We start from the raw sequence: 13,859 nt of genomic DNA, 5'->3' as shown, positions 1-13,859 counted from the left end.
TTGTCACTAATGCTGTATCACAATGTTAATGTTCACAGATGTACATGGGCCGATAGCCTAAAAACAAATAAAACAGTTATAAAAAAGTACCACCTTACTTTCAGCTACTCACTACTTAATACCACCTTACTTTCAGCTACTCACTAGCAACACGTGTACAATACAACCTTACTTTCAGCTACTCACTAGCAACACGTGTACAATACAACCTTACTTTCAGCTACTCACTAGCAACACGTGTACAATACAACCTTACTTTCAGCTACTCACTAGCAACATGTGTACAATACAACCTTACTTTCAGCTACTCACTAGCAACACGTGTACAATACAACCTTACTTTCAGCTACTCACTAGCAACAAGTGTACAATACCACCTTACTTTCAGCTACTCACTAGCAACACGTGTACAATACAACCTTACTTTCAGCTACTCAGTACTCACATGTGTACAATACCACCTTACTTTCAGCTACTCACTAGCAACAAGTGTACAATACCACCTTACTTTCAGCTACTCACTAGCAACACGTGTACAATACAACCTTACTTTCAGCTACTCACTAGCAACACGTGTACAATACAACCTTACTTTCAGCTACTCACTAGCAACACATGTACAATACCACCTTACTTTCAGCTACTCACTAGCAACACATGTACAATACCACCTTACTTTCAGCTACTCACTAGCAACACATGTACAATACAACCTTACTTTCAGCTACTCAGTACTCACATGTGTACAATACCACCTTACTTTCAGCTACTCACTAGCAACACATGTACAATACCACCTTACTTTCAGCTACTCACTAGCAACACATGTACAATACAACCTTACTTTCAGCTACTCACTATTCACATGTCTACAATACCACCTTACTTTCAGTTACTCACTACTCACACATGTACAATACAATCTTACTTTCAGCTTCTCACTACTCACATAATGTGATGCATCAGTTTTGGCTATACATTACACAGAAACCACCTTATACTTAAAATCATACTCTCTACTTTTTGCATATTTCATCATGTACCTATACTAAATAATACCCACTACTCTTACTCTCAATATGCTTTCTCACCAACACTACTTACCCATTCTTTCTGCCTATACATACTACCAACACTACCTGCTCATACTCCCTGTCCATGCTGAGTGCCAATGATCCCTAGTCATTTTTTCTGCCCATATGCACTACCAACACCACCCATTCTGAACTACCAACACTACCTACCCAGTCTTTCTTCCCATATGAACTACCAACACTACCTACCCATTCTTTCTGCCCATACATACTACCAGCACTACCTACCCATTCTTTCTGCTCATACATACTACCAGCACTACCTACCCATTCTCTCTGCCCATACATACTACCAACACTACCTACCCATCCTTTCTGCTCATACATACTACCAGCACTACCTACCCATTCTTTCTGCTCATACATACTACCAACACTACTTACCCATTCTTTCTGCTCATACATACTACCAACACTGCTTACCCATTCTTTCTGCCCATACATACCACCAACACTACCTACCCATTCTATCTGTATATGTGTACTACCAACACTACCTACCCATTCTTTCTGCTCATACATACCACCAACACTACCTACCCATTCTTTCTGCTGATACATACCACCAACACTCCTTACCCATTCTTTCTGCTCATACATACTACCAACACTACCTACCCATTCCTTCTGCTCATACATACTACCAACACTACCTACCCATTCTTTCTGCTCATACATACCACCAACACTCCTTACCCATTCTTTCTGCTCATACATACTACCAACACTACCTACCCATCCTTTCTACTCATACATACTACCAACACTGCCTACCCATTCTTTCTACTCATACATACTACCAACAATACTTACCCATTCTTTCTGCTCATACATACCACGAACACTACCTACCCATTCTTTCTGCTCATACATACCACCAACACTCCTTACCCATTCTTTCTGCTCATACATACCACCAACACTCCTTACCCATTCTTTCTACTCATACATACTACCAACACTACCTACCCATTCTTTCTGCTCATACATACTACCAACAATACTTACCCATTCTTTCTACTCATATATACTACCAACACTACCTACCCATTCTTTCTGCTCATACATACTACCAACACTACTTACCCATTCTTTCTACTCATACATACTACCAACACTGCCTAACCATTCTTTCTGCTCATACATACTACCAACACTACTTACCCATTCTGTCTACCCTTTCTTTCCATGCTCTCTTGTCATGCTCTCTTTCCCACATTCCCAGATTCTTTCCCCATGCTCACTTACTCATGCTGTCTACCCTTAGGCTCTATCCATATTTTCTACATGTATTCTCAGTCTCTACTGATGCTCTCTATTCCATCTCTGTACCAGCACTCTGCCCATACACACTACAGATATAGTGATGTACCCTGATGCTTGTCAGTTCAACATAGTTCTTGTTGTTACCAAGTCTAAATAAACTTAGCCTCAGTACTTTTCGTTACGCTCCACTACCGAGGCTAACAGAACCTTTTCAGAGGTCATGTCAGGTAACCCTTGAGATTTGTCAATCAGAACAAAACTTACCAAATCGTGAAATCAGGCATTTGCACATACCTTTTGAACTTTTTATTCTCAAAAATGCTTGTACCCGAACGATTCCAAATGCTATTTAGCGTACGCTAACTTCCGGGTGATGCACACAGCGCACTTTACAACCATGACAACGGTGAGTAAACAGTCGCTGAAAATAGTGTTTTGGGCCATATTCAAAGATAGCATTTTGCGGAAATATTAGCTTATGATACCCCAAAGCGTATATACTGCAGGTCCAATAACTGTGTTATATGCAGATTTTTGTTTGTGGAGAGATCTGTGTCAGTGACCTGAATATTTTGTAAGTCCCTCCGATCCCTAAATATGTCTGATTGGATAGATCTATTTAACCGTCTGGCATTTGATTGGATGGTCATAGGCTGCTTAAAGGTTACCTGACGCAACCTTCTACTGGGGTTTTTTAGACTCTGTGGTGGAGTTTGACGAATAACACTGAGACAAAGTTTACTTATACTGTGTTGTTACCATGCTGCCTGTAGAGGCACAAAGAAAGAAAGCAAAAGTATTACAACCTTGGAATGGGACCTTATTTCCCCTCAGTTCAGCCCTCACCATCCTCCACTATAGTGTCCAGTGAAAGTACAAACAATGACTAATGAGAACAGTTAAATGAATTTGTTCTTATGTATCTGGGTTTTTTTTCCAGGATATTTTTTTCAGAATTATTAGAAACCCTTTCTTTCAGTCCTCCAAACACTGGGTCACTACTTAGTGTATCATTCCCAGCACATGATGTGTAGTCCGTGTGACAGTATTTCACTTTCTGCAATGGTTTTCCAAAAGATGGAACAAAATGTTTGTTCAGTTGTCACCTGGAAAACTGCATGTAAAGCTACTGATAATAATTTGCTTATGTATCAAGACAAGATTAATTGAATATTCATACACGATGGCATGGCTTAACAAATTAAATTGTTGCAAGGTTATTACCAATGAGAGATTCTCAGTAAATCGTTTGATGTACACTGCCAATGAAAACTTACCGGTCCTGTCATTTGTAAACTGTTGCAAGTATGGTATGTAACCATATATATTGTTAACGGTGGCATTAATTATTTTGTTACTTGTGAGAGATTATCTATAAACACTTGCAAGTATGCTGCCAATTAGAGATTACATGAAAGTTGTTGCCAGTAAGTTAAATGCAAGAGTTGACCAGTAAACTGGTCATAGGAAACGTGTTTAACTAACAGATGTCTGGTAGTGTAGTCCAGTACATGGATGTAGTAAACAGAGTTTTGTGCTCCCTTTCATTTGTTATAGCCATTGTTTGCAAATGGCTAGTAAAGTGTATGGTTGGTTGCCACATGGTTAAATGCTGGACTCCCTCCACAAAATGTGAATACAGTGGTATCACAAGCAACAAATATCCCCACTGATACACTGCTGTAGTCTGGGTTTCTTTGTTTTAAGGTTGAAGCGAACTACAGATGTCATGTTCGGAGGAAAGCAGGTTCTAGTCTGCGGCTATGGTGAGGTGAGAGCTCAAGTACGAAAGCTACATAGTGGCTGAAAACTATTTTGGGTTGTCTGAAGTGATGGTGTGTTGGTTGACTGCGGTAGCTGTTTGTAAGGTTGACTGTAGTTCAGTTTGTACGGTTGACTCGTAGCAGATTGTAAGGTTGACTTGTAGCAGATTGTAAGGTTGACTGTAGTAGTTGTGTGTTAGGTTGACTGTAGAACCAGTGTTTCTGTTTGCAGGTTGGTAAGGGATGCACTGCCGCACTGAAGGGTCTTGGCGCCACCGTCATGGTCACAGAAATTGACCCCATCTGTGCTCTACAAGCATGGTAGGTTGACAGTGTTCTGAATATGTGGGACCATGCGGGTTTCCAATTGTCTTCTTGCGTGGTTGTTTTAGAGTTGACAGCATAGTTGACATAATTAATGACTAGGTGAGTGATGAAGTGTAGGTTATGTTGCACTTCTTTCTTTTCTGAGAGATACTGTGACCTAATGCTGGGGATAACAGAGGGTGTACCCTGTGACTGGCATAATTCATAGATACAGTCATACATGGGAGGAGACAGGGTGAGTTCTGCATGATGAGTTGTGATGAATGCCTTTTATATTCTCTCTTTCAGTATGGATGGGTTTCGTGTTGTGAAGCTGGATGAAGTTGTCAGACAGATAGACATCCTCATCACATGTACAGGTAAATTTTCTCAACCCTCACTCATTTACTACCTTTAATACATACAGGCTGCTGTGTCAGTAGTGACAAGTGACTTTACCAGTGCTGCTAACATGTGACATCCTGAACAGGTAACATCTGTTAGGTACAGATAACATTGTTTCATGATGTACAGGTAAGCTTGCATGTTTGGTGCTGAGAACATGTGACATCATGAACAGGTAACATCTCTTAGGTATGGGTAACACTGCTTCATGATGTACAGGTAAGCTTTATGTTTGGTGCTGAGAACATGTGACATCATGACCAGGTAACATCTGTTAGGTACAGATAACATTGTTTCATGATGTACAGGTAAGCTTGCATGTTTGGTGCTGAGAACATGTGACATCATGACCAGGTAACATCTGTTAGGTATGGGTAACACTGCTTCATGATGTACAGGTAAGCTTTATGTTTGGTACTGAGAACATGTGACATCATGACCAGGTAACATCTGTTAGGTACAGATAACATTGTTTCATGATGTACAGGTAAGCTTTATGTTTGGTACTGAGAACATGTGACATCATGACCAGGTAACATCTGTTAGGTACAGATAACATTGTTTCATGATGTACAGGTAAGCTTGCCTGTTTGGTGCTGAGAACATGTGACATCATGACCAGGTAACATCTGTTAGGTACAGATAACATTGTTTCATGATGTACAGGTAAGCTTTATGTTTGGTACTGAGAACATGTGACATCATGACCAGGTAACATCTGTTTGGTATGGGTAACACTGCTTCATGATGTACAGGTAAGCTTTATGTTTGGTACTGAGAACATGTAACATCATGAACAGGTAACATCTGTTAGGTACAGATAACATTGTTTCATGATGTACAGGTAAGCTTTATGTTTGGTGCTGAGAACATGTGACATCATGACCAGGTAACATCTGTTAGGTACAGATAACATTGTTTCATGATGTACAGGTAAGCTTGCATGTTTGGTACTGAGAACATGTGACATCATGACCAGGTAACATCTGTTAGGTATGGGTAACACTGCTTCATGATGTACAGGTAAGCATGCATGTTTGGTGCCGAGAACATGTGACATCATGACCAGGTAACATCTGTTAGGTACAGATAACATTGTTTCATGATGTACAGGTAAGCTTGCATGTTTGGTGCTGAGAACATGTGACATCATGACCAGGTAACATCTGTTAGGTATGGGTAACACTGCTTCATGATGTACAGGTAAACTGGCATGTAACAAAAAGTATCTACTTTCACTATATCGCCATCGAACGGTGACTAGACATAATATTCTTACCTTCCAGGTAACAAGAATGTTGTGAATCGCCAGCATTTGGACAGGCTGAAGAATGGTTGTATCGTTTGTAATATGGGTCACTCTAACACGGAGATTGACGTGGTAAGATCTTCATTTCTTGTGTTTTATAATTATCAAAGGGACTTTATCAGCAATTTCTCACAAAATGCAGTTTCGTCTCTGCCATTGCAAGACTTAAGCAGACCATTTGGCCTTTATGGCTCTTGCTAAAAACATTATGGCATATTATTTTCTAAAATCTGAAATTTTCCAAGAAGGGTACCTTCATTCTTGTAGCTACAGAAAAATTATTGACAGTTACTTGTTTCATATTTTGTTAACATTTGTATCCTCAATATGTATGTAGGCATAAACATTTTGAATAGCAATGCTGTCGGCAGCTTTATCGTTACATACTGCATATCCAAGTGCGCAAAAGTACCATTGCACTGTTTCGCTTTGCAGTATTAATAAACACGTAATCACACACAGTGCTATTTATGCATGTGTATTTGACAGTATATGTCTGGTTGTTTCAGGCTAGCTTACGAACCCCTGAGCTCACATGGGAGAAGGTGAGATCCCAGGTTGACCACATCATCTGGCCTGATGGGAAGAGGATCATACTGCTTGCAGAGGTCAGTCTTTACGGGGGATACGGGTGGGTACAGACATGGGGTACACAGCTACAGCGGAGTACAGAATTGGGTACACACTTAGCTACAAGCTGGTACAGACTTGGGGACAGGGGTACACAGCGACAGGTTGGTACAGAATTGAGGTTCACACTTAGCTACAGGCCTGTATGAACTTGGGGACAGGGGGTACTCACTTGGGTTTAAGGGGTCATAGATTTGGGTTTACAGATGATTTAAGGGCTGTGCTACAAGGGTAGAGAGAAGGGCTGGTGTTATGAGGGTATAGAGAAGGGCTGGTGTTATTAGGGTAGAGAGAAGGGCTGGAGCTGCAAAGACTAGAGAGAAGGGCTGATACCACAAAGGTAAATAGAAGGGTTGGTGCTGCAAGAGTATAGAGAAGGGATGGTGAATGACATGTTCCGGGATTGGTACAAGAGACCTAAAATACATGGGTAATAAAGGACTGGACTTATTACTAATGCTGCAGATCAAGTTTGTTGATGGTATGTTGTTTCTGTCACTCTTGCAGGGCCGTCTTGTCAACCTCAGCTGTTCATCAGTGCCATCATTTGTTGTGTCCATCACAGCCACAACTCAGGTGGGTTCTTGTATAGAACAACCTTTCCTTATCACAGTCATTTACACTGTTATCTATATGTTACGTCTGCTGAGCGTTGTCTTCTGCTGGTTGTCCTTGCTTTCTTGTGGCTACATTCACAACATCCTTTGTCCAGTAGCATATGTTGCCTATAATCCTTATGGCTGCCAACACAATATCTTTTGCTCGTCCCTCTTTTATCACCTTACTCCTAATAAGCATCATTATCTTACCTCACACATAAATGCTGCTTTCTGATTGGCTGAGTGCTCTTATGTTATTTTTCAATGTACCCCACTTACAAACGAGTAACATTTCTATGTACCCCACTTGCAGTGCCGAACTGATTTGGTACTTCGTGATAGTAATTCTAATTACTTCGAATAACACTGAATCATGTATGATGTACGGAACTCAGGAACATATGTCATATTTGAGATTTCACTTTCTTAGTAAAGAACTCAGGAACATAAACAAACATCGAGGGTACATAAACCCATGTTCCCCTCATGACGTTTGAACAAGTTGTAACATATCATGTGACTGTTTCTATTAATCCAGTGATGTGTTCATGTGAATCATACAATACCAAGTTTCTGACACATTTCATTTGTTGCCCAGTGGGTTGTGTTGTTAGGAGTGATATTTATATCATATATTCAACTGAGGGTTTGACAAAGCCTGATAGGTGAATGTTAGAACAGTTCAGCTTTGCTGTGTCTGACCATAAGTGACTGTAAGTGAACATCGGGGATACAATAGGTCCTCAGCAACCCATGCTTGCCACAAAAGGCAACTATGCTTGTCATAAGAGGCAACTAATGGGATTGGATGATCAGACTAGCTGACTTAGTTGACACATGTCATCAATTCTCAATTGTGCAGACTGATGCTCATGCTTTTGATCACTGGATTGTCCAGTCCAGACTTTATTATTTACAGACCTCCACATATAGCTGGAATATTGCTGAGTCTGGCATAAAACTAAACTCATTAATTGACTGTAAGTGATTTGTTGCAGGCCTTGGCTCTGATTGAGCTGTTCAATGCCCCGGGAGGCCGATACAAGCAGGATGTCTACCTGTTGCCAAAGAAAATGGGTAAGTGAATTCAACCCACCCATAGATATTGCTGGAAGCACTGTTTCAGCTTCTGGTATTGGTGTGACCACTTCACACTTCTTCAACAAATACGGACAATATGTAAATAGTTGACATTTTTGGTGTGGTTCAGTTAGTGTGTTTCTTCATGAATTTGTCGACATGTTTGAGGTTTTAAGAGGTATGGTATTTTAAAGGTAGTATGTATAGGTAATTCCAACTTGAAGAAAGTAATTTGATATCATGTAATCTGTGGTTGTTGTATGGCCGACTTCTGAGAAATGACGTGGAGGAAGGCAAATGTGTGCCTACACAGATGTCTTTTATCAAAACATATATAATATAATTAATAATGCGTAGATTATGTAATAAACTTAATTAGACCATTCACCACATCGGTCTATTCCCATTGCTTAAACACAGTATCTTATGTGACGTCATGGCCTGACCCTTTCCTTTTACTATTGTCTTCATGTGGTACATCTTACCCAGAATTTGCGAGGCATTTTGAAAGTTTCTCTGGTGTAGACATATACAGCCCCAGATGTATCCAAGCCAACAAACTAATGAAATTATTTGACATAAAATATGATTTACAAAACTTAGGAGAGATCTGACAGATATGTGGATCTTGTTTACAAAATGTCCACTTGAATTTTAAGTACCAAGTTTTCTGATTCCCCATTGTTTTGGGTGGCTTGGATTTTGTATCTTCACAATCAGAAGTGGAAGAGTTCCTGGGTGTGCTGACAGGAACACAGCCCTTATGAGGTTACACAACACCAAATGTTTTCCCACAGACTGCTATAGTAACCTAAATCAAAAATCATCCATGCCTTCAGCAGCCATTCCATGTACACATGGGTACAGTCAGGCCTTTAAAGAGGCACTGATGCGGATCAATTTCCATGGACTGGTTGAAACTTTTCTAATGGTTTTTCTCCCATGAGTACCTGGATGATATCCCAGAATTTGTGACTCATTCGTGACCTCTGATGTGCCATCTTTATGCGCAGTTGAGAGGTTAATTATAGACAGATCAACTAAGGTGAAGTTATTTTTACTTCATTACGAATGTATTATGAAAACAAATGAAACACTTGGAAGGTTAATCGTCTGCCAGTGGTAAAAAAACTATTAGGACGGAAAAATAACGAAGCCACTGTATGTCTCTATATTTTGTCTCATAACCCTAATTAGTTTATTGTCATATTTGTATGATTTTGAAGATTAATAAAAGAACACACGGTCTGCTCATACTTATACAGTCGTGCCCCGTTTATCTGAACACTTGTGTTTTAATTGAAATTGTCCGGATAAGCGAATTTTCGGATATCTGAATCACGGGCCATATGTATAAGAGATGTACAAAGAAACGAACATAGTAGGCATCAGGCACAATCTTTATTGATTAGAGTGCATATAAACAAATATCAGTACATACAGTGTCTCATACCTGTTCATGCATTTATGCTCGCTTGAAGAACTCAGTCATAGCCTTTTGCACTGGCTGTATAGAAAAGCGAGAGGACTTTCGTCGGTTAGTTCGTCACTGTCAACATTCACAAGATCATCGGCAGTCACAGTTGCAACTTGTGTACAGGATTGTAGTACATCGCGAAGTTCTGACAAGGCCATGTCTGCTTGTGGGTGCTCATTTGATTGGATAATATCCACATGACGAAAGCAGTTAGCAATTGTCTTTTCGCTCACAGCTGTCCAGGCTTGCTTGATCATCCAGATTAATTAATTATAGTGACCAACAAATTGACACGCCTCAAAATTAACTCAATGTCACCTTGCTACTCAGAGGTAATTAATGTTCTCAAGCTTCAAAGACCTCCAACTTCTTTGTTACGGCACGCAAGGCCCTCAGTAATGTGAGTAAATTTAGAACGTTGTGAATTCGTTTTAAGGTATTTTCGTTCGGAAGGCGAGTTTTCCGGATATCTGAGGTTCGGATAAATGGGGCACGACTGTAGTAAATTTCTAACATGCCTGTAACATTTAAACATTGTATGGACTGCCAATGTGGATCCTATTTCACACACATACGCGATCTAATGTGTGTTTTCTGTCATATAGATTCTGCTGAATGCTACAACAAATAAATTAAAACAAAATGCAAATAATGAATTTAAAACAGACTAATTTTATAGCAACCATGTCAGGCTACTACCTTGTTCAGCCTGTTTAATCCACATAAAAGAACAATATTCCATTCATCTGAAGCTGGTAAATAATCCTGCTGTATGTCGTGTTTGTTTCTAATTTGTGAAAAAGTAACACATCGTTTCACGTCTTTCACATTGGTGAAAACCTGAAAAAAACTCTCATTGGTCACCCAAGATATCACACCTGGCAACTGATTGTATAATGTTTGCCATTCTTAGTAATTTAGTTAACCAATAATGAGCAGTCAATCAATCAACACTAAGGTGGTTAATTCTTTGAATGGAGGATGTTGTTTTTACAACAGGGTGTAGTCAGAATAGATTAGTACATCTACACACACTGCCTTTTAACAAATCAGCTGCAGAACATAAGAGCAATTAATCAATCAGCGTGTTATAGGTTTATCCTTTGATCAGTGTTTGTTTTTGTAACTCACCTGATAAACCCTCTTGCATCACTTACATGCATATATTACGTAACATACAATACATGGGAACTTTTGTCGAGTAATCTGAGTGGTGTCACCACTAATTAAACCTGTTATGAATTCATTAACTGACCATCAAGTGAATGATGACAAATAGCATGTGTAGCTTTACTGGTTAATCAGAAATCTCCTTACTCTGTCTCTCAAGGAAGTGTCCTCAGGCAAAGAAGCATATTAAATTTCTTTGAGAATTAAGTGATATATTATTATATTTTCAGATGAGTATGTGGCAAGTCTACATCTACCAACATTTGATGCCCACCTGACTGAGTTGTCAGATGAACAGGCCAAATATCTGGGACTGAACAAGGCGGGTCCTTTCAAGCCAAATTACTATAGGTGAGTGGAGCAGCTATACTCTTTGTAACAGCAGAAACTGTGAAAGTTGTTGCATGCTCAAAAATATATATGTATGAATAATTACTTCATATACCTGGCTTATAATTATATCCATAATATGACTATATTTCTTTTCAGATATTAAAACAGTGCTCTCTTTATCAGTAAGATGGCAATGCCAGTGATGTCATCAACCTCAGAGCATTCCATTTCAACACGGTGCAGTTGAACAGGAATACTGTACATCTACATGGAGATACTTATGCACCAGCCCTCAGTGTGATGTCCAACTACATCAATTATTAGACTAGTACTCAGGTTTCTAAAACAAGTGTCGCAAACAGAATCAATGTGTTGCGACAAATCTCAGCATTTTTGCCAATCACTGATAATCTCATTGATGCCGAACCACCGCCACAATAAGCACCTTCCACAGTCTCTCACAAACAAGGACCATGTTGAAGCCGTCTTGAGTAATACTCAGTGTAATAAATGCAACTCTTTGATGAGTGCTACTCAAGTCTTTGATGAGTGCTACTCAAGTCTTTGCTTTCTCTGGTACCCTCATGTATAGTGTGGAGGTTATCTGCCATTGCTTTCATGGAAATCATTCTTTTACTTATATCAAGTGTGCTTCATTTGGTTGTATAAATTCTTTTAAGTATCTTGAAAAATTTTGGATTTTAGATCACTGACATGTAGTTTTCATACAGTTGTCCATGAACTTCAAATTGATGTACATTTGAGATTTGACAAACCCAAGCTTTATGTCTGTTGCTCTTTTATTCCAAGAATGGTTTTACGAAAAAGGCTGGTCCTGAAATTTGTAACAATAAAGAACTATCTGTACTATTTATGCTTCTATTCTCTGCAGAAGGTTGAGGACAAGATGAGATGTAAAATCGACTGGAGCATATAACACACGTAATTTAAACCTATTACTCAGATGACTTGTATTAATTTGCTTGTATCACACATGGCATGTTCCGAGTATTACATAATCTCTTTAGTTCAGTGTATGTGGTTATGTATAATTTGATTTCTAGCGTAATTGAAAATATTTTTCAAGGAGCTATAGGAATTGTATGTTTGCAAAGTTTGTTGCTGAGAAATCAATGACCAGTTTTATTTAGAAAGCGGGATTTTACCTACAGTGTGTTTCTCTGGGCTGTGATACAGATGGATGTTGGCTTGTATATATTTTCTTGGTATCCTTATACTGCTGTCACATTGTTTCCTCAGCAACAGATTCTGCCGTCGTTATCATGTCCATCAATTCTTTGTTCAGCAGGGGTTGATTGCTTGTGCAGATTTCATGTCTAGCTCTGTTGATGATAACCATCAGTAGGTATCAGACCGTTTCCTCCATTCCATTAATATGTATAGATCTGTTTGTTTCTACCCCCGCCCCCTGTCTCCACTTTATAGGTAACAAGAGGTCTAGCAGGTTGCCAGACAGGATGATATTGTTGTACAAAACAATAGATTGTTGAGAAAATGAAAACAGTAGTTTGATCTGTAACAAGGACAGATTACACTGACTCGCCTCCATGAGCGTTAGTAGCGTGAGTATATGACCTAGCCACATTTGGTAAACTGTTTGGGCCCAATACTGTACACAGCATGGGAGTCAGCTCACAATAACTCTTTTTACCTACCACATAACCCAGACGTGACATAGCCCAGATTCCAGATTGTGTTCCCAATGTTCCAATTCTATGCACTCAAGTCTCGCCCAGACTATGTGGAGAGTTGTAGATACTAAATGTTCAGATGTGTGGTGACAAGGGGACTAGTAAGATGCCTGTTCTCACAATCTTCCAACAATCCAACACATGCTTGGAGCAGGGAGGAGGGACCCTCCACCACAGCATACACAATGCATTCAGATGACCTGTTAACTATTGGCATAACATTTATTCATGTCAGAATAGGATTTGTTTTGAACTACTTACTAGCTCATCCTGCCTTAAGATGGTTCTACAACGAGACCCAGAGGGCCAGTAAGTCTGTCCCTCCTCCCATCTCTCTGCAGTCAAGTAGTGCGTGCGAGGCACTAGTCAGGTCGCCAGTGTGTTACAGCAGCTGTATATTTCATTATGTATAATCCTCTGAAAAGTGAGTACGGGAGACATGTACGCTGTAGTATGAGAGAATAAACAGTAGAAACCATTGTCCAGTGTTGTTCTTATTTTGAAATTTACTGATCTGTGGAGCAATTCATTTCAAGGCATATTCCCCATGCCGAATGAAATAAAAAGAACAAATCTGATTGATTCAGTAAGTCCTACAAAAGTGATCATAATATTGAAAGTATTATTAAAACAGTTTTGCAGGACAATGTGAGTTCTTTGTTCTTTGAAATACACAAACTGCTGACTTTACTGCTTCAGATTTATTAGTTTAGGA

At 39.4% G+C, this 13,859-nt stretch overlaps 1 protein-coding gene across 10 annotated transcripts in view; it reads left to right on the top strand.

Annotated features, from left to right (window-relative positions):
* Positions 1 to 13,624, top strand: part of LOC137296931 (putative adenosylhomocysteinase 3) — a 112,780-nt gene extending 99,156 nt beyond the window's left edge. For 7 of the 10 annotated variants that reach the window (XM_067828837.1, XM_067828831.1, XM_067828839.1 and 4 more), the window contains 9 exons: positions 4,068 to 4,131; positions 4,356 to 4,444; positions 4,739 to 4,809; positions 6,121 to 6,215; positions 6,653 to 6,751; positions 7,281 to 7,349; positions 8,371 to 8,449; positions 11,330 to 11,450; positions 11,589 to 13,624. In XM_067828837.1, the coding sequence (XP_067684938.1) occupies positions 4,068 to 4,131; positions 4,356 to 4,444; positions 4,739 to 4,809; positions 6,121 to 6,215; positions 6,653 to 6,751; positions 7,281 to 7,349; positions 8,371 to 8,449; positions 11,330 to 11,450; positions 11,589 to 11,595 (694 nt within the window). In that variant the 3' untranslated portion in view covers positions 11,596 to 13,624. Of the gene's footprint in view, positions 1 to 4,067; positions 4,132 to 4,355; positions 4,445 to 4,738; positions 4,810 to 6,120; positions 6,216 to 6,652; positions 6,752 to 7,280; positions 7,350 to 8,370; positions 8,450 to 11,329; positions 11,455 to 11,588 lie in introns of those variants that run through there. The other 3 variants (XM_067828838.1, XM_067828832.1, XM_067828834.1) reach the window with 1 other exon arrangement.
* Positions 13,625 to 13,859: the final 235 nt, after the last annotated feature.

Source organism: Haliotis asinina, chromosome 9 (assembly GCF_037392515.1).
Source record: "Haliotis asinina isolate JCU_RB_2024 chromosome 9, JCU_Hal_asi_v2, whole genome shotgun sequence".
Taxonomy (NCBI): Eukaryota; Metazoa; Mollusca; class Gastropoda; order Lepetellida; family Haliotidae; genus Haliotis; species Haliotis asinina.
This window is presented reverse-complemented; position numbering and strand designations above follow the sequence as displayed.